Genomic DNA, 24,294 nt, shown 5'->3' with positions numbered 1-24,294 from the left:
ACAGAGATTGCACATTGCCTACTTCACTGCTATCTCAGTGTATCACATAGTCTTTGGTGGTTCCAGGAGAGCAGTGGTCTCACAATATCGAGGCCTCTCAGGGGACGAACAGACAACACCTTCCTGCTTTACCCAGCTCGACCTGCAGGGGACGGTGTCGCTGGAGGCCTCCTTCAGCGCACGCCGGCGCCATAGGTGAACCGAGACGCAGAAGTAGGAGATGTGGAGTAGAGAGGCGGGGCCAACCGGAAGGGGCGTGGTCTCCCACGAATACGCCCCCCTCCCGGAGGCTTTCCGCCCTCGCCCCGCCCCTTCCCCCGCCCGGGCGGCCATGGCCATTCCCGGCATCCCCTATGAGCGACGGCTTCTCATCATGGCGGACCCTAGAGATAAGGCGCTTCAGGACTACCGCAAGAAGCTGCTGGAGCACAAGGAGATCGACGGCCGTCTCAAGGAGTGTGAGTGCATCTTTCTTTCCATACAGTCCTATGCCTGGACCTGCATGTGTCTCTCACAAAGCAGAGGCCCTTCGCCGAGCCCGGCAACCGAGCTCCGGGGGTAGGAAGGCCTCGGTCCAGGGACAAGGCGCTTTGTCATCCGGCCCTGAGGTTGGGAAGTACAGCCTCTTGAGCAGTAGAAATGGCCCACTCTGGTCCAGGTGACTGAGAGAACATCCCTATTTCTGAGATGGAAGTGGAAGAAGACTAGAGAAGGAGTGGGAAAGAAGTGGGCCAGGGATGTTTGCCAGGTTGGGGTGCAAGAAGGGGGGTGTAGATGAGTCCTGGGACCCAGAACGGAGGCTTGAGTCATGGAAGCTCAAGCAAGAAGTGAGACTCGAGGTGATGGCTTGTTATTGGGGTGGAAAGCCGGAGCGGAGCCCATCGGTGGGACATAATAACCCTCCTCGTCTTTCCTCGTATTTTGAGTTGTACTCTATCAGGTACACAAGTTTCCCTTGCCTCCTGAACTAAAAGGGCGCTTGCGTATTTTCGTAGTGCACTTTCACTGAAAAGCCAGATAGTTTGATTAAATGAAGAAAGACCATAACCATATAATTCTGTGGGTCACTGCACCTGTTGACCTTATTTAGGGTGGAAAGCCATAGAGTATTAATCCGTGTAGGTGGCTGAAGAGATGAGGAAGGGTCTCTTTTATCATTTGGATTTGTAGTCGCAAATCCAAAAGTATCAGTGTCAATATCTGTTAACAATGTAACAATGTTACGAATGTGCTTGAATAAGTATTGCTAATCAAGAAAATAAAAATATGGTGCTTTTAAACTGTAACATTTCGGGGAGCCTGGTTGGCTCAGTAGGTTAAGCCTCCAACTTTGTCTCAGGTCATGATCTCCTAGCTCGTGAGTTCGAGCCCCGCGTTGGCCTCTGTGCTGACAGCTCAGAGCCTGGAGCCTGCTTTGGATTCTGTTTCTCCCTCTGTCTCTGCCCCTCCCCCCCGCTCACACTCTCTTTCTCACAAAAATGAATAAAAGTTAAAAAAAAACTAAGATTTCATTTTTAAAAATGTCCTCTGCAAATGGAATTATTTCTTTTGTGGTTTCAGATAGTGGATATAAATTATATGTAAGGTGAAATAGACTGAAACAAACTTAAATAAATAAAGTAATACTTAGTGACTTAAACTCACTAAGATTATTGTTTAATTAAAAATGTTCAAATTATATTATTTCAGTAAGGGAACAATTAAAAGAACTTACCAAGCAGTATGAAAAGTCTGAAAATGATCTGAAGGCCCTACAAAGTGTTGGGCAGGTAGGTAATGGAGTTTGGGGTGTAGGGAGTGATGGTAATTTGTTTTTTTGTTACTGGCAAAAAGTAATGCTTTTTTTTCTTTCTCAGATTGTAGGTGAAGTACTTAAGCAACTAACTGAAGAAAAATGTAAGTGGATTGGACTGTTAATTAGTAAAGAAAAAAGAGTGGACTCTCCTTTCTCCCACCATGAACTTTTGAAATGCTTATTATTTTAATGACAGTAATGAAGGGAGATGATATTCTTGCATAGACTTAAATTTTCTTTCAACTATTACCTTCTTGGAGGACAGGAATAAAACTCAACCTGCCATCAATGTGGATATATTTATTTTTTACTTTCTATTTTTCAATTTGTCCTTTCATTCTCTTCCTCTAGTCATTGTTAAAGCCACAAATGGACCACGATATGTTGTGGGTTGTCGTCGACAGGTAACATTTTACATTTGTATAGTGCTTTATAATTGATAAAAGTGCTTTTGTAAATATGTTATTTAATTCTTGAGGTAAGCAGGTCAGGCATTACGCCTGTAACTCCTAAAGGTGATTTATCCAGATATAACTAACAAAACTTGATCTCAAACTATGGGCATTGACTCCTGGTATTCTCTACTTTCTACACTTATCACATTGTGTCAGTCAACTCTACATATTTAGAAATCTAAGAATTTTGGAACTGGAAAATATCTCAGGTCATTTTATTTTAATGTCTTTTTTGAAGAGACTTAGACCTTATCAATTACTTATGTCTTATATTTAAACATTCGGAAATGTTACTCAAAGACTTTGCTGTAGCCTGAGTTGATTTGGTGATTTGGTATGCTTTCATTTAGATTAGAATAGGCAGATGGAAATAACTGCCAATTTCATTTTTAGAATACATGTTGGCATTCAAAAATGCCAACAAATGGCTTTAAATAATTTAGTAGCCTCTGAGGCCAATTTATGTGCTATCCTATTCTTCAGGAAGGATCCTTAAAACATTCTTATAAATTCATTGAAAGAACTTTTTCTGAGTATTTGTCATATCAGGTTCATGTTTGAAAACATTGATACAACATGACTGTAGAGTAGAATATAACACAGGGACTAAATCTTATTCTAGCATTGTGCCTAGCATATAAATGGGAAGACATTTTCTAAATCAAAATATTAAATGTCTAGTCTGACAAAAGATTTTATGTCCCTTACAGGGCCTTCTGGATTCCAAGAGTTGGTATTTCTAAGATATTTCATGGTTGTATGAGGGCAAGAGTATTTGAAAACTGGAAAATCTTAGAAAAGCCTGAGTCTGTATTCTCTGTAGATATAAATGTTGAAATAGATTTACATTGATTTTTGTTCGGCTCTTTTTTTTAAGCACCTCACTTATTAGCAACTTTTTTTTTTTTTTTTAAGATTTTATTTTTAAGTAATCTCCACCCCCAAGGTGGGGCTCCAACTTACAACCCTGAGAGCAAGAGTTGCATGCTCCACCCACTGAGCCAGCCAGGCGCCCCACTAGCAACTTTTTAAAGTTCAATCCATTATATTAAAACTAGTATTTTTGCCTATCTCCACTTCATTTTAATTGGCACTAAATCCTGAACTTAGAGTTCTTTGCAAAATCCTGTGAAAAGTAGTAATTTGTATTCTGAAATTGTATTGGCAAGTTGTTTTTTGAACTATCAAAAAGTAATTTTGGAAAGGTAACACCCTGAGTGTGAGGTGAATCTGTTGCATAGTCTCTATCTAATTCTAGCCAAATAAGTTACCCTGCCTAAGTATGCCAGTAAGTTGTTTAGTATGATTCAGCCTAATGGATAATTTATTTAGCATGGTATCTGGCATGTGGCAAAAGCATGAATGATGGTTCTGGGGTTTTTTGTTTTTGTTTTTAGCATTTTAATAAAAACCTCTAAAGGGGTACAAAATGAGTATATTTCTCCTATAGTCAAGTAACATGTTCTTCCCCAAAGCTGTAGTTTTTAAGATAAATCTAAAGGGCATATTACCATATATAAATATATCAGAGTAACACCGTATACCTTAAACTTATATAGTGTTATATGACAAATTTATTTAATAAAAAATAAAATAGATTTTAAAAGAAAAAAATAAAGGGCACACCTTTAAAGTGCTTCCCTTTCCTTACCCCAAAATATTCACCTACAGATTTCTATATAAGTGCTTTGGTACAAATGTACCTATAGATTTCTGTATAAGTGCTTTGGTACAAATTGCCAAAGTCACTATATTATAGTGCCTGAATCAAAATAAACTACGAAAATAGCCTTTGGAAGTAAAATAAAAATATCCATTTTTTTCTTTAAAAGCAAGGCATTTTCCACCACAAACTTTGTATATTAGTGATTTCACGCTGAGGTTGCATAAAGGGCATTATTTTTTTAAAGGAAGTAACTTTGAATTATTACTTTTACAAGCCCTTCTGTTGGCATGGTGTTTATAATCTAATATTAGTGTTCTCTCTGAAGACTGAAAGTGATTATGTGGCTTCTAAATATTGTGCTTTTTCTTTTTAGAGTAGTATTTCCCCTTTTAAGTGTTTACGTAACACTTTTTGTTTTATAAAATTAGCTTGACAAAAGTAAGCTGAAGCCAGGAACAAGAGTTGCTTTGGATATGACTACACTAACTATCATGAGGTAGGTTTCTTATTCTACCTTTTCCTTTCACAGAGAGAAGTTTTTATGCATAGTATATGCTTCTTGAGATCACTGAATATTTTGCCACTTTTTCCCTTTTACTAATTTCTAATTAATGTAAACACATTTTTATAAGATCATCTATAGATGTTTACATAAGCAAGTAATTTATACTCTGTAGGCTGAGAGAAAATACATCTTGTAAAAGAAAAATACACACCTTATCATTTTAGATATTTGCCAAGAGAGGTGGATCCACTGGTTTACAACATGTCTCATGAGGACCCTGGGAATGTTTCTTATTCTGAGATTGGAGGACTATCAGAACAGATTCGGGAATTGAGAGAGGTTGGTAGTGGACGCTTTGTTCTCTGAACTTATTAACAAATAGTACTGGTTTTATGATACCCAAAGGGAGAAAGAAAATGAAAGATTACTTTGTCCAAATAGTGGTTACTGAATATTATACATTTAATATTCTTGCTGAGAGAAAAATTGCACTGAATTTCTAGCTCTGAAAATTATAGGTATTAAAAAAATTATAGGTATTGTTGATTTGGAGATAATTTGGTGTTGGAAAAACTCTGCTCTTTTTGTGACCAAAAAAAAAAAAAAGCTAATTGATATAAATCCAATGCCCATGCTATCTGTGGTTTTGATTATCCTAGGTTGCTGGGATCAGAGCATATATAGATAACGTGTGTAATACAGTTTTTCCCGTAACCTTACTAATATTAGCTTCCCATCCTTAAAGTCAGTTACCTGTACCTTAAATACATTTTTTTAAGATGTCAAAACAATTTTTTTAAAGTAATCTCCATACCCAAGGTGGGGCTTGAATTCAAAACCCCGAGACAAAGAGTATCATGCTCCACAAACTGAGCCAGCCAGGCTTCCTGTACCTTAAACATGTTATTTTGATAAAGCTGTTTGCTGCCATTTAAGAAAAATGTTGGCCTTAGGGTGACATAACCCTTTTAAGCTCTTCGGATCAAATCAGGATTGCCTTGCTTCATGGCACAGATGGCTTTTTTGTTTGTTTGTTTGTTTGTTTGTTTGTTTGTTTGTTTTGAGAGGGGAGGGACAGAGAAAGAGAAGAATCCCAAGCAGGCTCTGCTCTGTCAGCACAGAGCCTGACGCAGAGCTCGATCTCATGGACCTCGAGATCATGACCTGAGGCATCAAGAGTCGGACACTTAACTGACTGAGTCACTGAGGTGCCCCATAGATAACTTCTTAACAATTCTCTTTAAAATTTTTTTTAATGTTTATTTATTTTTGAGAGAGAGAGACAGAGAATAGGAGAGGGGCAGAGAGAGGGAGACACAGAATCTGAAGCAGGCTCCAGGCTCTGAGCTGTTAGCACAGAGCCTGATGGGGGCTTGAACCCACGAACTGTGAGATCATGACCTGAGCTGAAGTCAGATGCTTAACTGACTGAGCCACCCAGGCACCCCTTAACAATTCTCTTTAAAAGCAAATTACATTGTCCCGTTGGTTTCATCCTAATTTATGATGGCAATATGTAGGAATGAATGAGGATAGTTGGTATAGCTTACATCATCTGATTTAAGCCTTAAGCCAGTAGTTTTCAGATATCAGCATATTAAGTTTTCTGGAACTCTTATTAAAGATGCAGATTCCTAGGCCCTCTGCATGATATTGATGCAGTAGATTGGGGGTGGAACTCAAGAATTAGCATTTAAGCATTCCAGGTGACTATGAAAGCAAATTATTCTCCTCCTCCTCCTCCTCCTCCTCCTTCTTCCTTATTTTTAAAAAAATGTTTATTTATTTTTGAGACAGTGGGAGAGACAGATCATGAGCAAGGGAGGGGCAGAGAGAGGGAAAGAGAGAATCTGAAGCAGGCTCCAGGCTCTGCGCTGTTACCACAGAGCCCGATGCAGGAGTTGAACCCATGAACCATAGGATCATGACCTGAGCTGAAGTCAGACACAACCAACTGAGCCACCCAGGGTCCCTGAATCCAAATTATTTTTGACCATACTTGAGGAAGCACTAGCCTAATTCTAAATAAAAGTCTATTCTTCTCACTTTGTGGTTAATGAAAGGGCAACAGGAAGAGCAAGTGCTTCATGGAACTATGGAACTTTGACAGTGATTTGCTACATCAGCCATAGGAGCAGAAAGAATGTCTCTCTCTCTGTCTCTCTCATACAAAAACATACACATACATAATCCACGCACATGTAGTACTTTTCCATCTGCAGACACTAAGAATATGGATTCTTACACTTTTTGCTTAGTCACACCTCATGAGCACAACTATTCAGTAGAAGCTTATGTCTCAAGTTACTGGTACTATAAAGAGTTTAAGCTGGGCATCAAACCCTCAATTATTCTCCAGCTTTCTTTCCTTAAATCAGTCTTAGTAGGATATTGAGAGCAGACTATATGGTCCTTTTTTTAAAAAATTAATTTATTTACTTTTCTAATCTCTATACCTGTCATGGAGATTGAACTCATGACCCTGAGATCAAGAGTCACGTGCTGTCCCAACTGAGCCAGCTAGGCGGCCTTAATATATGGTTCCTTTAAGGCTGCTATGACAAAATGACAACATATGAAAATTTTTTATGCCTTTTCCCCTAATGGCCGTTCTAACTTACTAAATTTCTTCATTTCGTAATTATTTTGTGTTGCATTCCCAAATGCAAAATAATATAGGTCTTTTTTGCTTACCTCATTTTTTTTGTAGTTTGATTTTTCATTGAGGCGTGATTTACATTCAGTAAAATGCACAGTATTTTTTTGTGAAGTTTATTTATTTTGAGAGAGAGCAGCAGCATGCATGTGTGAGCAAGAGAGGGACAGGGAAGGAGGGAGAGAATCCCAGGCAGGCCCTGCGCTGTCAGCTGCAGAGCTTGATGCAGGGCTCTAACTCACGAACCGTGAAATCACGACCTGAGCTGAAACCAAAGTCGGACGTTTAACTGACTGAGCCACCCATGTGCCCCTGCAGATGTTTTTAAAAGTTTATTTATTTATTTTGAGACAGAGCATGTGTACGCACGCACATGAGTTGGGGAGGGGCAGAGAGAGAAGCCTAAGCAGGCTGTGCGCAGACAGCTGGATCGAACTCACGAACTGTGAGAACATGACCTGACCCAAAATCAAGAGTTGGACGCTTACTGACCGAGCCACCCATGTGCCCCTAAAATGCACATACTTTTTAAGTATACAATTCTAATGTGTTTTGACAAATTATGTCTGTGTAACCATCTCTTTAGTTAAGTGTGTAGTTTGTTAAAATAACTACTAAAGGCTTTTAAATTGATTTTTACATAAAAATTTTTTCTTAAATCTACCTGAAGAAGAATCTCTAATACAAATATCTTTATAGGGGTGCCTGGGTGGTTCAGTTAATTAAGCATCTCACTCTTGATTTTGGCTCAGATCATGATCTCAGTTTGTGAGATCAAGTCTCAAATCAGGCTCTGCACTGACACTGTGGAGCCTGCTTGGAATTCTCTCTACCTCTCTCTCTCTGCCCCTCCCACACATGCACATGTTCTCTCTCTCTCAAAATAAATAAATAAACTTAAAAAAATAGCTTTACATAGCATAGAATTCTAGATCTATTATGAATTACAATATGTACACCTAATTATGCTGATATTTTACTTGAAGTATTTTAAAGTTCATCAGAATCTTTACTGACTTTTTAAGAAACCTGCAACTTCTTTTCTAGGTGATAGAATTACCTCTTACAAACCCAGAATTATTCCAGCGTGTGGGAATAATACCTCCAAAAGGCTGTTTGTTATATGGACCACCAGGTTAGTGTTGAATTATGTCTGACCTACTAATAAATGAATGAATGAAGGAATAAAAAAGTAAGGTGAAAATTTAATGTGGGCTATTACAACCTCCACTCTATTCATAGTGGGGAAGGTATAGGAGATGTGTGTCTGCTGTTCTCTCAGGTGTGCTTAGTCTTCTTGTGCCTCATAGGATATGCATCTTAACATGCTGTATGATTCTAGTGCATTGGTCTTGTGTGGTTCACAGACCTCTGGCTGTTCCCGAGACACTTTCAAGGAGTCTGCAAGGTCAGACCTTACTTTGATAATACTAAGACATTAGTTGCCATTTTCACAGTGTTTACTTCTGCGATGATGATGCAAAAACAATGTGGATAAAATCGCTTATGCCATAGCATGAATCAGTTAAGTCAGTGGCATGAAGTGGTACTAGTAGTCATTGTGTTATTGACTGCTCACACTTGTAGTATGAAAAAAACAAAAATAGGAGTTTTACTTTAAAATGTCCTTATCGAAGCAGTAAAAATTATTTTTATTAAATCCTGATCTTTGAATAATGTTTTGTATCCTATGTGATGAAATGGAAAATCTGTGCAAAGCACATTTGTTGCGTAATGGATAGAGTAGTTATGTCTAGGAAAAGCACTTGTGCAGTTATGTGAGTTGCCAGCTGAATTAGCTGCTTCTAATGGAATATAATTAAAATATTTTTTTTTTTACTGTTCATTTTTTTTTGAGAGACAGAACAAGCAGAAATGGGGGAGAGAGGGAGGGAGACACAGAATCTGAAGCAGTCTCCAGGCTCTGAGCTGTCAGCACAGAGCCCGATGTAGGGCTCAAACTCATGAACCATGAGATCATGACCTGAGCCAAAGTCAGACGCTTAACTGACTGAGCCACCCAGGAGCCCCTGGAATATAATTTTTTTTTAATGTTTATTTTTGTGTGAGAGAGGGAGAGAGTGAGAGCAGGGGAAGGGCAGAGATAGAGGGGGACAGAGGATATGAAGCAGACTTTACACAGACAACAAAGAGCTTGATGCAGAATTTGAACTCACGTACCAAGATCATGACCCAAGCCGAAGTTGGCCGCTTAACTGACTGAGCCACCCAGGCACCCCTCATGGAATATCATTTTGTCTTTCAAACATGATTTACAGACATTTCTGTCATTGTCAGGCTGGTTATTGGTTATTCAGACTGGTTATTGCTTATCTGGCAAGCATTTTTTCAAAAATGAATTAAGTTAGCCTGTTATGTTAAAACAACTAACACTGTCTGTAACCAGTGATAAAAAGTTGAGCTTTCAACCAAAATTAGTTTTTGAAAACTTACATATGACAACTTTCTAATGCTAATACTTAGGATATGAGATGGGTGATATTCACAAATGTGATTTTTAAATAATTGTATATTAAAAAATGCCAACATGTGGAAGATTTTCGTAACTCACTGAACCAATAGTTTCCAAATAAGCAATATTTGATGTTAAAATATGCATAGGTAAAAGATCCATTCATTATGCAGGATAGACCAATGGATTATCAGGTAACATAAAAGGCTTCTATTGTAGTGCCTGTAAATAGAGGTTGAGATATTTTTGAATATAGGTATTCAGTATGCTTAGAATTACAAGAGATGTTTTGAATAAAATTTAAAATTTTAATATTGAGAGTAGAAGTGCTTTAGAATTTTAAATGGAAATTCTCTTTAGGATTTAGCATTCATTTTGCAAAATTTACTATCTGAAGGATAACATTCTTAAAAGGCTTTTGAGAATTTGTTTTGCTTTCCATCTATTTAGGACTTCTTTTGTCATTTTAGGTACAGGAAAAACACTTTTGGCAAGAGCTGTTGCTAGCCAGCTGGACTGCAATTTCTTAAAGGTAAAGGAAAGATTCCTTTTGTAGCTATTGAGATTAAATTTTATTTGAATTGTTTTATGTTTACCTTAATGTTTTTTCCTTAATCAGGTTGTATCTAGTTCTATTGTAGACAAGTACATTGGTGAAAGTGCTCGTTTGATCAGAGAAATGTTTAATTATGCCAGGGATCATCAACCATGCATCATTTTTATGGATGAAATAGATGCTATTGGTAAGAATAACACTTTTTAAAATTTATTTTAAACTTTTCTTGAAAGTGTTGGAAAATTTTTAAAAAATCTAAAGGAACTCCTCTTCCTGCCCCCACCAGCTTTACCTCTAATTGTAATTTGTATGAAGTAGCAAAATGAATTGACTCTTACTTTAAATTCTTTTTTTTTTAATTTTTTTTTTAAATGTTTTTATTTATTTTTGAAGGAGAGAGAGAGAGAGCATGAGCGGGAGAGGAGCAGAGAGAGAGGGAGACATAGAATTTGAAGCAGGCTTCAGGCTCTAAGCTGTCAGCACAGAGCCCAATGCGGGGCTCGAACTCACGAACTATGAGATGATGACTTGAGCCGAAGTCGGATGCTTAACCGACTGAGCCACCCAGGCACTCTCTTAAAGTTTAATTTTGACATTGACAAAATGAGACATGTCATACCAAAATCAATTCTAACTTTGTCAGTATGATTTTTACTATTTAATTCTTAATCTTCATGTTTTTAACTCCAGACATTATCATTCTTTTGTTAAATGATGATTGTAGAGGAAGAGAGTAATGCATGATTTTCCATATTATTATTTTAGGTGGTCGTCGGTTTTCTGAGGGTACTTCAGCTGATAGAGAGATTCAGAGAACTTTAATGGAGGTAATACTTGGTAACGGTTTAAAAAGAAGCCTGTATGTATATATGAAAACATGGGTATTGGAAGGGCAAAATATGTACAATTGTTTAAATGAAGAACACACTTAAGTATGAAATTTGAAAATTTGATCTGGAATAAACACATTTCTCTACCACAATCTCTAGTAAGAAAATATCCACCAGAAAATAATAGGGGTATCTACAAAATTCCATTTGATGTACAGTTATATAATTCCATGTATTTTGAACAGACCAACCATTTAGATGTTTAAATTTTTTTTTAATGTTTATTTACTTTTGAGAGAGAGGACAGAGTGCGAGCCGGGGAGGGGCAGAGAGAGAGGGAGACACAGAATTCGAAGCAGGCTCCAGGCTCTAAGCTGTCAGCACAGAGCCCAATGTGGGGCTTGAACTCATGAACTGAGATCATGAAGTCGGGCGCTTAACCGGCTGAGCCACCCAGGTGCCCCAACCATTCAGATACTTAAATTGTATATTGTTCTTCTGATAATTCACATTCTGTGAACACGATCTTGTGCTAGTTTTGTTAAGATGTCTTATGAGTAATGGACGTATTAAAACTGGTGGCAATAAATGAGTTATGAATGAGGCTGCTCTAAAAATCACTAATACTTTCCTCTCTTGCTTTATTGCTGAGAATAAGAAGAAACTAAAATAGTTTTGATAATTGAAGAAGATGGATGATGGAATATTAGAACGTACATATAGCCTTTCCCCAATCCAAATTCTGTGAAAGCGATGGCAAGATCCCAAACACATTTTTCAACTTCTGCAAAGACAAGCTAGGTAGCATAGGTAGTACAGTGCCAAATTCTACCTCAGTAGGAGTATTTGAAAATTGCTTTTTGTAAATTATAATGATCTGCTTAGAATATATACAGTATTTTCAAGTTAGTAATAGATTCTCTTAGAAACCTTAAATTGAGGTATTTTTTTTTTTAATTTTTTTTATAACATTTATTTATTTTTGAGACGAAGAGAGACAGAGCATGAACGGGGGAGGGTCAGAGAGAGGGAGACACAGAATCTGAAACAGGCTCCAGGCTCTGAGCTGTCAGCACAGAGCCCGACGCGGGGCTCAAACTCACAGTCCTCATGGACCGTGAGATCATGACCTGAGCTGAAGTCGGCCGCTTAACCGACTGAGCCACCCAGGTGCCCTAAATTGAGGTATTTTAAGACAACACAGATGCTAGTCTTATTCAGGTAACTGATGTGTTGTTAGCTAACAGATATTTTGGAAAAGAAATAGACACATTGTTAAGCTAGCTATATTTAAAAAAATTTTTCATAATGTTTATTCATTTTTGAGACAGAACATGAGCAGAAGGGTAGAGAGAGGGAGACACAGAATTCAAAGCAAGCTCCAGCCTCTGAGCTATCAGCACAGAGCCCAATGTGGGGCTCAAACCCACAAACCACGAGATCATGACCTGAGCCGAAGTCGGATGCTTAACCAATTGAGCCACCCAGATGCCTCATGCTAGCTGTATTTTATTATTTAAAAAAATTTTTTTTAAATGTATGTTTATTTTTGAGAGAGAGAGAGGGACAGAATGTGAGTGGAGGAGGGATAGAGAGAGGGAGACAGAATCCGAAGCAGGCTCCAGGCTCTTAGTTTTCACCACAGAGCCCAACACGGGGCTCGAACTCATGAGCTATGAGATCATGACCTGAGCCAAAGCTGGATGTTTAACCGACTGAGCCACCCAGGTGCCCCCATGCTAGCTGTATTTTAAAGAGTTTGTTGAATGCAGTTAGGCGTTTCAGTATTTATTCAAAAAACCTTTTAGGAATTGAAGTATGTTTAGTGTCTCAGTATTTCTATATATAGTAGAATTATTTAAAAGCTATTTAATAGATTTATTATCAGACTTACAGAAATGTCATTGTATCTGCTTATCTGAATGTAAATTTATGTTTGGCTAACTTAAGACATACATTAGATTTTATTAATAGTGTTTATTTTTTAAAGGAACTATGAAAACAATTTGAATATTGGAAATTAGATCCACATAGTTTAGTTTTTTAACTCTTGACTAGATGGAAGCCTTCAGATTTATTAAACCTTTTTGATAGCTATAACAAGGTACATAATTAAATAGTCTGCCTTGGAACTATGAGGCTAGAAAACATGCTTTTATAAGAAAAAGAAAAGATACTCCATCAAATGGTCATTCTGAAGATTGCATACTATCTGTAGACAATATATTTTATGGTATTAGACACATAAAAGTTGTGTATGGTTTAGTTTTTAATGGTTGGGATGTTTTATAAAAGTCTGTCAATGATTTTTGTTTATAAATATATTAGTTACTGAATCAAATGGATGGATTTGATACTCTACATAGAGTTAAAATGATCATGGCTACAAACAGACCGGATACACTGGATCCTGCTTTGCTTCGTCCAGGAAGATTAGATAGAAAAATACGTGAGTTAAAATTCTTTACCTGCTGTCTGTTCTCTTTGTCTATGCCCATTTCTCTTTCCATATCTCTTTCTCATTCCCTACTTTAAAAAACCTGACTGCAAAAGAATTTATTTTAATTTTTTATTTTCAGATATTGATTTACCAAATGAGCAAGCAAGATTAGATATATTGAAAATCCATGCAGGTCCCATTACAAAGCATGGTGAAATAGGTAAGGAAATAACCTATTTTATGTATATTTACATTTGGTAAATGAAGCAAACTGCTATTGGATATTGCTGATAATCTACCAAATCTGGTCTTAAATTCAGCAAATGCCTTAAAAACAGCTAATATTTGTTGAGCATCAACTTTATGCTAGGAATTATTCTAAGTGCTGGGGATGTAACAGTGAACAAAACATGACAAATTCCTGCCATGTAGACAGTCTTGTCAGGAAAGACAAAGTCAGTAAAATATTTGGTATATTAGACGGTGATATGTGCTATGGATCAATATAAAGCAAGAAAAGGGAAATAGATAATGTGAGGAGCCAGAATGAATATTTACATTTTTTAAAATGTATGTTTATTTATTTTTAATGTTTATTTATTTGAGAGAGAGACCGAGAGCAGCATGAGCAGGGGAGGGGCAGTGAGAGAGGGAGAAAGAATCTGAAGCAGGCTTCAGGCTCTGAGCTGTCAGCACAGAGCCTGATGCAGGGCTCAAAGTCACAAGCTGTGAAATGGTGACCTGAACTGAAGTCGAGCACTCAACTGACTGAGCCACCCAGGTACCCCATAATGTATATTTATTTTTGAGAGAGTGCAAGTGGGGAAGGGGTAGAGTGGGGGTAGGGGGTGGGTACAGGGTCCGAAGTGGGCTCTGCGCTGACAGCAGACAGCCTGATATGGGGCTTGAACCCATGAACTATGAGATCATGACCTGAGCCAAAGTCGGACACTTAACCAACTGAGCTACCCATGCGCCCATGATTATATACATTTATTTATTTATAACTTTTTAAAAAATTTATTATTGAGAGAGAGACACAGAATGTGAGCAGGGGAGGGCAGAGAGAGGGGGAGACACAGAATTTGAAGCAGGCTCCAGGCTCTGAGCTATCAGCACAGAGCCCCATGCGGGTGTCGAACCCACAGACTATGAGATCATGACCTGAGCTGAAATCAGATGCTTAACTGACTGAGCCATCCAGGGGCCCCTATATACCTTTTTAAATGGAGGTGGAGAGGAGGAAGCAGAGGAAAGCCTAACCAAGAAAGTGATTTTCAACCAATGACCTAAAAAGGTGAAGGAACTAGGTATAGATATTTAAGGGAAAATCAAGCAGAGGGAACAGCAAGAGGAAGAACTTGAGGCAGGTATATGACTGGAACATTCCAGGAGTAGCAAAGAGGCCAGGGTGTCTGTGGCAGTGTAATCAGGATAGTAGTAGCAGATGAAATCATAGAAATAATGGGAATCAAATTGCATAGAGCCTTATTGAGGCCATTGTGTAGGAACTTTGGCTTTTGTTTTATTTTTGTCATTGGAAGATTGTGAGCAGAGGAATGCTATGATCTTACGTTTGTTATTTTAACTTTGTAATGTAGAAAATTAGAAATACATAGAAGTGGAGATAAGAGTATAATGAACTTGTAACCCTAGGTACTCATCACCCACCCAGCTTTAATAATTAATAACTTTTGGCAAATCTTGTTTCATCTGTGATCTCTTCCACCTCTTCTTACCTTCCTTCTGGATTTTTAAAAAGCAAGTCTCAGGCATTATATCATATCATCTGTAAATATTTTATAATTGACTTATGATTAAATAAGATCATTCTGGTTGCACACAGAAGGGCAAAGACAGAAACAAGAGGATAAGTTAGGATATTTGGATAATCCAGGCACAAGATGGTGGTGTGGTCTCAGGTGGTAGCAAAGTCTTACAATAATGAGATTCTGGACATATTTTGTAAATAGAAGTGACAGGGCTTGCTAATGGATCAGTTATGGGGTGTAAGGTAACGAGAAGAACCAGGAAGACTTAGGTTTTTGACTCATGCAACTGGAAAGATGGAGTTGTCATCATTTAAAATGGGGGAGACTGGAAAGATTAGGTTTTAAAGGGAGAATAAAGAATTTGATTCTGAATATATTAAATCTGAGATACCAATTAGAGATCGAAATAAAGACGTTGCTTGGTAATTCTATATGCATGGATAGTTTATTGGGATGGTCTATTCTGGAGATATAATTGTGGATAATAACAGCATAAAATTTTTTTTGAAGTCTTGAGATGAGATGAGATTTCTAAGGAAGTAAATGTAGATAGAGAAGATGTTCAAAAACTGAGCTGAGGGGTGCCTGGGTGGCTCAGTTGGTTGAGTGTTTGGCTTTTGCTCAGGTCATGATCTCACGGTTTGTGAGTTCAAGCACCACATCAGGTTGGCTGCTGTCTGCACAGAGCCTGCTTCGGATCCTCTATCCCCTTCTCTCTGCCCCTCCCCTGCTCATGCTCTCTCTCTCTCAAAAATAAAGAAACATTAAAAAAAAAAAACAAAAACTGAGCTAATTCCAATTTTAAGAAACTGAGATGAAGACCATCAAAGGAGACTGAGAAGGTATAGTCATAGAGGGAAGTTAAACCAGGAGCTGGTGATGTCTTGGAAGATAAATGAAGAAATTGATACAAGGAGGGAGTAATTCCCTGTTAAATGCTGACAGTGAGTCAGATAAAAAGAGTTCTGAGAATGGATCTTTGGATTTACTATGTGAAGGTAATTGGTGACCTTATCAAAGCAATTTGTTTGGAGTGGTGAGAGAGAGAGAGCCTACCTCAAATGAGTTTCAAGGAGATTTTACAGAGAGGCATTGTTTTTAGACATTTGTTTCAAGGAATTCTGCAGCAAAGAGAGAAGAGAAGAAATGTAGCTGTAGTGGAAATGGAGGTGAATGAAAATTTGGGAGAGTTTATTTAAGATGGAAGAATTTACAACACTTTTTTAGTGCTTAATGCAAATAATCTAGGAGAGAGAGAGGGAAATTGATAATGCACTTTCCTTGAAGAGAGGTTGGCCCTGTCTGTGAGCATAGACTTGTCATTTGTGAGGATAGGAGGGAAGGCAGAATAAATAGATACTGATGATGGCAGTATCTGAAATATGGCAGAAACTTATAAAATTTTTCTTCTGAATGCATTTATTTTCTCAGTGAAATAGGAAGCAAGTTCAGAGTGAAGATGGGGAAGTATTGCTAGACATTTGAGGACAGAGAAAAAGTTAAAAAGTAGTTAGCTACAATAGTGAGAGAGTGGACTCTAGGATGGAGGTCAGCAAACCATTGATGTGGGCCAAATTCTATCTGATGCCTCTTTTTGTAAATAAAGTTTTATTGTAACACAACCACTCCCAATTGTTTATATATTGTCTATGACTGGTTTTCCACTGCGTTAGCAGAAATGCATAATTTTGACAGAGACCATATGGCCTGCAAAGCCTAAAATATTTACTTTCTGGCCCATTACAGAAAATTTGCTGACCCCTGGACTAGGGGATTCTAGTATAATCTATATAAACCAGGCAGCTTTATAGCCCTTAGAAGTTAATGGTCCAGAAATAGTTACAAATAGTTGATTATTGCCTCTCACCAACTTTCTCATTGCTTAAGTAAATACAGTTTTGAGCTAGAAAGACTGAGCTTAACTAGGGATGCCAATTTATAGGTTTCTTCAATACTGAGCTCTTGCTAGGTGCCAGATACTATGCTAACCTTGGGAATCCCCGCTCTCAGGAAGGTTATATGAACTTGAACCTGAGGGAAAATTAATTAATGAGTATCTATCTAATCTCAAAAAGAGACTGACCTACTCTAGATTGCCTGGCAAAGGGTGTCTCATCAGAATTACATTGTAGTAGCTCATGCTGTCTCTTATTTCTGTCCTTATTCTATATCAAGTCCACAACTGCTGTTCCAAACCAACAGCTCTTCATTTCAAGTCTGTCGTGTGGTTAAGAAGATCACTTAACCATTACTATTACCATAGATCTGATACCTCACCACTTGGAGCTTGCACAGACACCAGAAAAGCTAGCCATTTAAAATGGTTATATAAAAATATATGAGGGGCGCCTGGGTGGCTCACTTGGTTAGGCATCTGATTTCAGCTCAGGTCGTGATCTCGTGGTTTATGGGTTCAAGCCCCACGTCAGGCTCTGTGCTGACAGCTGAGAGCCTGGAGCCTGCTTCGGATTCTGTGTCTCCTTCTCTCTCTGCCCCTCCCCTACTTGTGCTCGCTCGCTCTCTCTCTCTCTCTCTCAAAAATAAACATTAAAAAATGTTTTTTAAATATGATAAAAATGTGAAAATTATTTCTGATATTTGTTTTTGGTATATTTTATATTAATGTGACTAAATTCCATTGTGGTTACAGTTGATTTTGATATCTTAGGTTTATTCAAATTAAAGATTTGGTTATAGTTTTTTTTAAATTTTATGTTAATTTTTATTATTTATTTTTTGAGAAAGAGAGAGAGATAGAGCAAGCAGGGGAGGGGCAGAGAGAGAGGGAGACACAGAATCCAAAGCAAGCTCCAAGTTCTGAGCTGTCAGCACAGAGCCCAGTGTGGGGCTCTGACTCACGAACCATGAGATCATGATCTGGGTCAGAGTCAGAGACTGAACTGACTGAGCCACCCAGGTGCCCTGGTTGCAGTTTTTATAAGATTCCTGGCTTGACAGATATCTTATAAGTTCACATGTGCATAATTGTTTCATTGCATAGAAACAGGTTAAGATGCTTTCAGATCTTGATGCTATTTCTTGGTTTTAAAATGTCAAAAGCATGTTTATTTCTGCTTGGTGCTGGTTTACTTCATAGAAGTATAAGTTTTGGTAGTTAATATTGTGGAGGACTTGCTAAATATTTTGGAGGAATGTCAACAGAGATGATGCCTAGCTGGTCAAATTCAAAGCAAGGTCTGCAGTTAAATTTTCTATATAGGCATAAATCAAGAAAAAGGCTAAATTTTTTTAAAACTAATTTCCAGCATTTTTTCCTAAACAGATTATGAAGCAATTGTGAAGCTTTCAGATGGCTTTAATGGAGCAGACCTGAGAAATGTTTGTACTGAAGCAGGTATGTGTTTAAAGTACAGTTTTTATTATTGATGTTGATTTATTTAATTTGCTAAAAATGTGTTTGGATTTGTCCAAAAGAAGAGCCTGGGCTTTGCGAGGATTTAGGTACTTGTTTTTTTGCGGGGGGTGAGGGAGGGGGAACTGATTCCAGGAAGCAGGAGAGAACAGGAAAGTGCAATGGAAAGAGGGAAAGCTATTGTAAGGGTGCATCATTGACGTAGCTGCTATAGACAGGTGGGATTTGATTTGATGACATCTCAGACAAACATACAGAATGGCTGATCTATGGGAGACTGAAGCATTTATTTACCAGCTGTCATCCCCCACTGGATGATAACTTACCCTTGGGGATGTTAACTCCTTTATACTTCTAGATGCCTTAGACCAGAATGTGGAAAGACTTGCATGTGATAGCATACTGGCCCCCTGAAGTAAGTCTGAGACTGTACAGAAGTGTCTGCCACAACTGTGGCTGAAATTAGACTGTGCTAGCACCAGAAGTATTTGCTGCAAAGTGGATAACTTGTTTTCCGATACTAGTCTTAGCAATAAACGTTGTAAGATTGATTTATGAATTTTGTGATCATGCAACTTGTGTAAAATGTAATAGTTTTTTTAATACAGATTTCTCTATGGATTGTGTGATCCTGTTTTTAAAAATTTTATTTCTGGTACCAGGTGGCATTAAAACCATACATAGAGCCATTTAGTCTTTGTCCTCCACACAGAATCTTAAAATTAAAAAAAATTAATTTTTACCCTAGTTTTTATAGTTACTGACTTTCCTAGGTTGCGGGTGAACAGTTTTTTGTTTTTTGTTTTTTTTTTAAGGATTACAATATGTGATTTCCTCTTGTTTTCATATCACCTTTAGCATTTCTTATAAATTTAACAGTTTAAAGAGGCTGCTCAGATATGGCTTCTCCATAGCAGTATCTTAATGGGTATATGGTGACTCAGTACCTGGATCAGAAATCTGCAGGTTTAGAAACTCAGTACAGATCAGAGTAAATCATGCTCACAAAGACCTCCTAATAAACAAAACACATTAAGTGGTAAACTTGGATGTAGCTTGAACTACTTAGAATAATTTATGACAGTGTCTTTCCAAAATCTACACTGGACCAAATTATTAGAATATTGCTTTGATGAAATTGGAATCTAAACAAAAGCAATGTCATAATCCTAAAGGTTCACACCATCAAATTATATTTGTTTTTTGCTTTTTTTTTTTTCAGTTTTATCAACAAATAATTGACATATATCACTGCATAAGTTTAGGTTGTACAGCATGATGGTTTGGTTTACATGTATTATGCAATGCTTTCCACAATAAGTTCAGCTAACATTTATCTTCTCATATAGATTCAGTTAGAAAAAAGGAAAAATATTTTCTCCTGTGATAAGAACTCTTAGGATTTACTCTCTTAACTTTCTTATATATCATATAGCAATGTTAGCTATAGTCCTTATGTTGTACATTACATCCTTAGTACTTACTTATCTTACAACTAGAAATTTGTATACTTCACATATTGTAAAAACATTTTAGGCTGGGGTGCCTGGCTGACCGAGTTGGTAGAACATGTGATTGTTGACTTCAGGGTAGTAAGTTCAAGCCCCATGTTGGGCGTAGAGCTTACTTAAAACAAAACAAAAAAAATGATTTTAGCTATTTCCAGTAAAGAGCTATAATTTTGGTATAGATTACAATCTTAGCTTTTTAAATGGCCTGGGGTGTTCATATTTGGAGACACTAAAATTCTTTGGTTTTCTTATTATCAGACTTTAAGCCTTTTTTGTTATAATCTTTCTGCAATGTAAAATAAACTTGATTCAGTTATAGTTGTCTTTTCCATTCACATCCTGAGATTAGCCTTTTTGGATTGGAATGTAACTCAGGCTCAGCCATTCACTAAATAATGGTTTGGAAACAGTCATATGCACAAAGTTTGGAAAAATAAGTAGACTTCAAAACAGGTTTTATTTTATTATTTTATTTTATTTTATTTTGTTTTGTTTATTTTTATTTTATTTTATTTTTATTTTATTTCATTTTAAAGTTTATTTATTTATTTTGAGAGACACAGAGAGAGCTGGGGAGGGCAGAGAGAGGGGAAGGGAGGGAGAGAGAGAATCCCAAACAGCCTTCGCACTGTCAGCACAGAGCCCAAGCCCAATGCAGGGGTCAATCCCATGAACCGTGAGATCATAACCTGAGCCAAAATCAAGAGTCGGACACTTAGCCAACTGAGCCACCCAGGCACCTCCAAAACAGGTTTTAAAAAACTTCAATATTAAAAACTAGAAATTTCCATTCACCTGATTTCTGAGTACAACATAGAATGGCTATTTCCACGACTAGGTAGGTAGAAATCTTGGAAGATAGAAAATAACCCTTGAAATCTTCTATTGCACTCATTTTACATAAATGAAAATGTAAGCAGATCTTCAATGAAAATATTAGTACATAGTGATAACTTAACCAGCTTTAGCTTATCATGAAATTGGGATTGTCTCAAAATCTTGGACCCATATCCATGTCAAGTAGTATTTGATAAGTAACTTATCATTAACTTGAAAAAGTTGAATTGTGATACTTGAGTGTGAAATTCATATAAAATATCAATTTGTACATAAAAAAGGTAAATTTTAATTATGTGATTATTGTCACTGATTTTTGATAAAGCCCAGTGTTGACTTTGTTTAATTCCTATTCTTTAAGCTTTTGATTATTAAGAAGGAAAGGCTATCAAAATTACTGAAGGTGTTTTGTGTTTTCCCACATTATACACGTGTTCCCTCCTTCCAGGCAATTGTTGTCTGTAGAGTTAAGAAACCACTGCTTAAGATGTGTATGTTTTATTGATAGTAGGGCTTTATTTTGCTTTTTCGGAACGTCATTAGATACAGGGACTGTGTGAGTTAGATTTTAAATATCCAGATAGTTTTCTCATTGTTGTCTCGCTTTTGGTTTGGAAAATAATACTCAATATAGCTAAGCAAATTAATTGAACAATGATGGTTGTTTTTAATAAATTAGAACTATTGGCTCAGAAGTAGTAAATCTACGGGCAACTGGCTGGCTCAGTCAATGGAGTGTGTGACTCGATCTTGGGGTCATGAGTTCAACCCCATAATGAGGTAGTGTTTACTTCCAAAATAAATCTAGGCTCCTTCACATTTACTCCACAGAATTAAATTACTTAATTTTCCTAAAAAAAATTTTTTTATTGTTTTTTATTGAGATAACAATTGTCAAATAATATTAGTTTCAGATGTACAACATAATTATTTGATACATTGTAAATGATCACTACAATAAATCTAGTTAATATCTATCACCACATATAGTAAACAAGGTATTTTTTTCTTTGATGAGAACTTTTAAGATCTACTCTCAGCAATTTCAAATATAGACTACAGTATTATTAAGTATAGTCACCATGCTGTATATTGCATCCTCAGGATTTATTTTATCCTTAGAAGTTTGTGCCTTTTGACTACCTTCACCGATTTCGCCCACTCCCTCTTAGTTTTCTTACAATAAATTATTTACATGTTATATATAGCAGTCATGTTGTTCTGTTCTCCACAGGTATGTTTGCAATTCGTGCTGATCATGATTTTGTAGTACAGGAAGACTTCATGAAAGCAGTCAGAAAAGTGGCTGATTCTAAGAAGCTAGAGTCTAAATTGGACTACAAACCTGTGTAATTTACTGGAAGGTTTTTGATGATTGCATGACAGATCCTGGCTTAATGTAAAAATAAAGTTAAGGAAAATAATGTATGTATTGGCAATGATCTCATTAAAAGCATATGAATAAAAATATGTATGGATAACACTGTAAAAATTAGTAATTGAGTAATTCTACTTTTAAGATTGGTACAGAAGAAATTTGTATGTTTGTTAATATTGCATTTATTGCAGCAAAAGTTATGAGTATGTTGAAGCTTTTCGTATTTGCTGTGTGACCATTTTGTAAAACATTGAAAGTAGTTTGAAATTGTAGTATGAGAGCATTTCTTATGACTTATTTTATATCATTTGTTTTCCTCATCCTAAAAAGTTGAATAAAATCTGTTTTAGTTCTCCTACATATATTTTTGTCTTTTTAAAGATTACATTTATGATGGTCCTTTTAGTAAATTATTTAATAATCAAAATGAATTCTATTTAGATTACAGGCTTTTGAATTTTAAAACCGTACACACACTCAGTGTTCCTAACAGCGTCTTGTTATATAAATCGTAGATGTGTATATCTATATTGATAATGGAAGGTCTTTATTCACTCTTCACCTATGATTAGACTGTATGATAGCAATTGAAATAGTACATGCATGTCCATAACCACTTTTTAGATTGATTAAAAGTAATATTTGCTAACAAATGTGACTTGGTTTTCTTGATTTATGTGAGATGATAGTTCCCTTTTCAGAATATTAAGGTGTGGACCCTCTTCCCAGAAAAAATCAGATGTACATACACACAATTTTGCATACACTAAAATTTAAGGAGATTTATTATTTCCCAAACTCACCCATTGGCTCCGTAGGTATCTATGGATACTAAGCTAAGAGTGTTTGATGTAGGGGATGTTGATGTCAGAAATGTTCAAAGCTGAAGTTCTGTTACCTACACACAATTCTTCTATCATGTGGACTTAAAGCTTTAACAGGTTAAAATAGGAAATTGTTGGCATCACCTGAGATTATCTTATTAAAGGTGCTGTTTAAACAAAAACAACTTGACTTCACTTTTCATAAACACTAAAGAATGTGCGATATATGACTTGGATAATTATACAATCATTTTTCAAATTAAAAAGTTACTTGCAGAGTATTGTGTGTCTTTTTATAACTTTAAAAGGTAGAGAATAGTTTACATAGTGATAGAGAAAATGGAGCACTCAAACTAGCCATCTAATACTCAAGTTATTGAATGGTTCTATTTCTATATATGTTGGTAGTGTGTTTCATAAATATGACAATATAAAAATAATAGTATGTCAAGGGCGTGTAGGTCAAATATGTGATTCTTTTAACCTTACTCGTTGTAATTTGCAATTTAATGACTTTCTCGCCTTTTTACTTTGGTTTATTTTTTGGTTATAAGAATCAGTTTGGTTTACAAATCTTGAAAGTTTAAGTATGGATTCTTCTGCTTCTAAGTTTGATATTCCTCGTGTTTAAATTAAATGGAGAACGGTATCTCCCTAGGCCCAGAGAAAGTATATACCTCACTTCTATTAACAATATAGTATTAACAGACTCAAACTCCTTTTTAAGATGAAAGCCATGTATTTTATTAATATATTTATATTATATATAATTATAATATTTCAACATAAACTTAGCATTAAAGGGAGAGACCTTCAGTATGATGTGTAATTTACTGAGTGAGCTATCGGTTGTTTCTATTCCTTAGGATTTTCTATATGCCTTTGTTTCTTGAGATTTTGTCATATTCCCAAGTATTCTTGAAAGTCCACCATTTCAATTTGCTTAAATACCAAGGGTGTTTCATTTTTTGTGTAGCATAACACAGTTTTAAGATGAACTCTTCATTTATTACTCTTTCGGTTATAACCTCACCACAGATTGCGCAGGATTCTGAGGGGAGAAAATACAGTTTTCCTTTCGGATGCCAGTCTCTGGTGGCTAGGATGTTTGCCGGTTCTTAAACTACAGATTTGCGTCCTCTCTGGGAAAGGTTAGAGCTGGTGCGGTTGGTCCCACTGCCTTTCCCAGGACCTTCAATCGTGGCCCACTCCTGCCGCAGCCC

At 36.7% G+C, this 24,294-nt stretch overlaps 1 protein-coding gene across 2 annotated transcripts; it reads left to right on the top strand.

Annotated features, from left to right (window-relative positions):
• Nucleotides 1-331: 331 nt before the first annotated feature.
• PSMC6 (proteasome 26S subunit, ATPase 6) lies at nucleotides 332-22,900 on the top strand. Of its 2 annotated transcripts, XM_047079648.1 has the most exons (14): nucleotides 332-458; nucleotides 1,690-1,769; nucleotides 1,857-1,896; nucleotides 2,147-2,199; nucleotides 4,345-4,412; nucleotides 4,646-4,760; nucleotides 8,125-8,212; nucleotides 10,021-10,082; nucleotides 10,170-10,293; nucleotides 10,872-10,933; nucleotides 13,265-13,385; nucleotides 13,516-13,596; nucleotides 18,432-18,503; nucleotides 22,104-22,900. In XM_047079648.1, the coding sequence occupies exons 1-14, from the start codon at nucleotides 332-334 to the stop codon at nucleotides 22,220-22,222; spliced, it is 1,212 nt and encodes a 403-aa protein (XP_046935604.1). In that variant the 3' UTR covers nucleotides 22,223-22,900. The 2 variants fall into 2 exon arrangements, with proteins under 2 accessions (XP_046935604.1, XP_046935605.1); XM_047079649.1 differs by lacking the exon at nucleotides 1,690-1,769 and having other exon boundaries at nucleotides 339-458.
• Nucleotides 22,901-24,294: the final 1,394 nt, after the last annotated feature.

Source organism: Lynx rufus, unplaced genomic scaffold (genome assembly GCF_022079265.1).
Source record: "Lynx rufus isolate CCGP_SWC_20201006 ecotype Redwood Valley unplaced genomic scaffold, mLynRuf1.p SCAF_17, whole genome shotgun sequence".
In the NCBI taxonomy this organism is placed as follows: Eukaryota; Metazoa; Chordata; class Mammalia; order Carnivora; family Felidae; genus Lynx; species Lynx rufus.
Note: the sequence above shows the minus strand (reverse complement) of the source record. Positions and strands in the feature narration are given on the sequence as shown.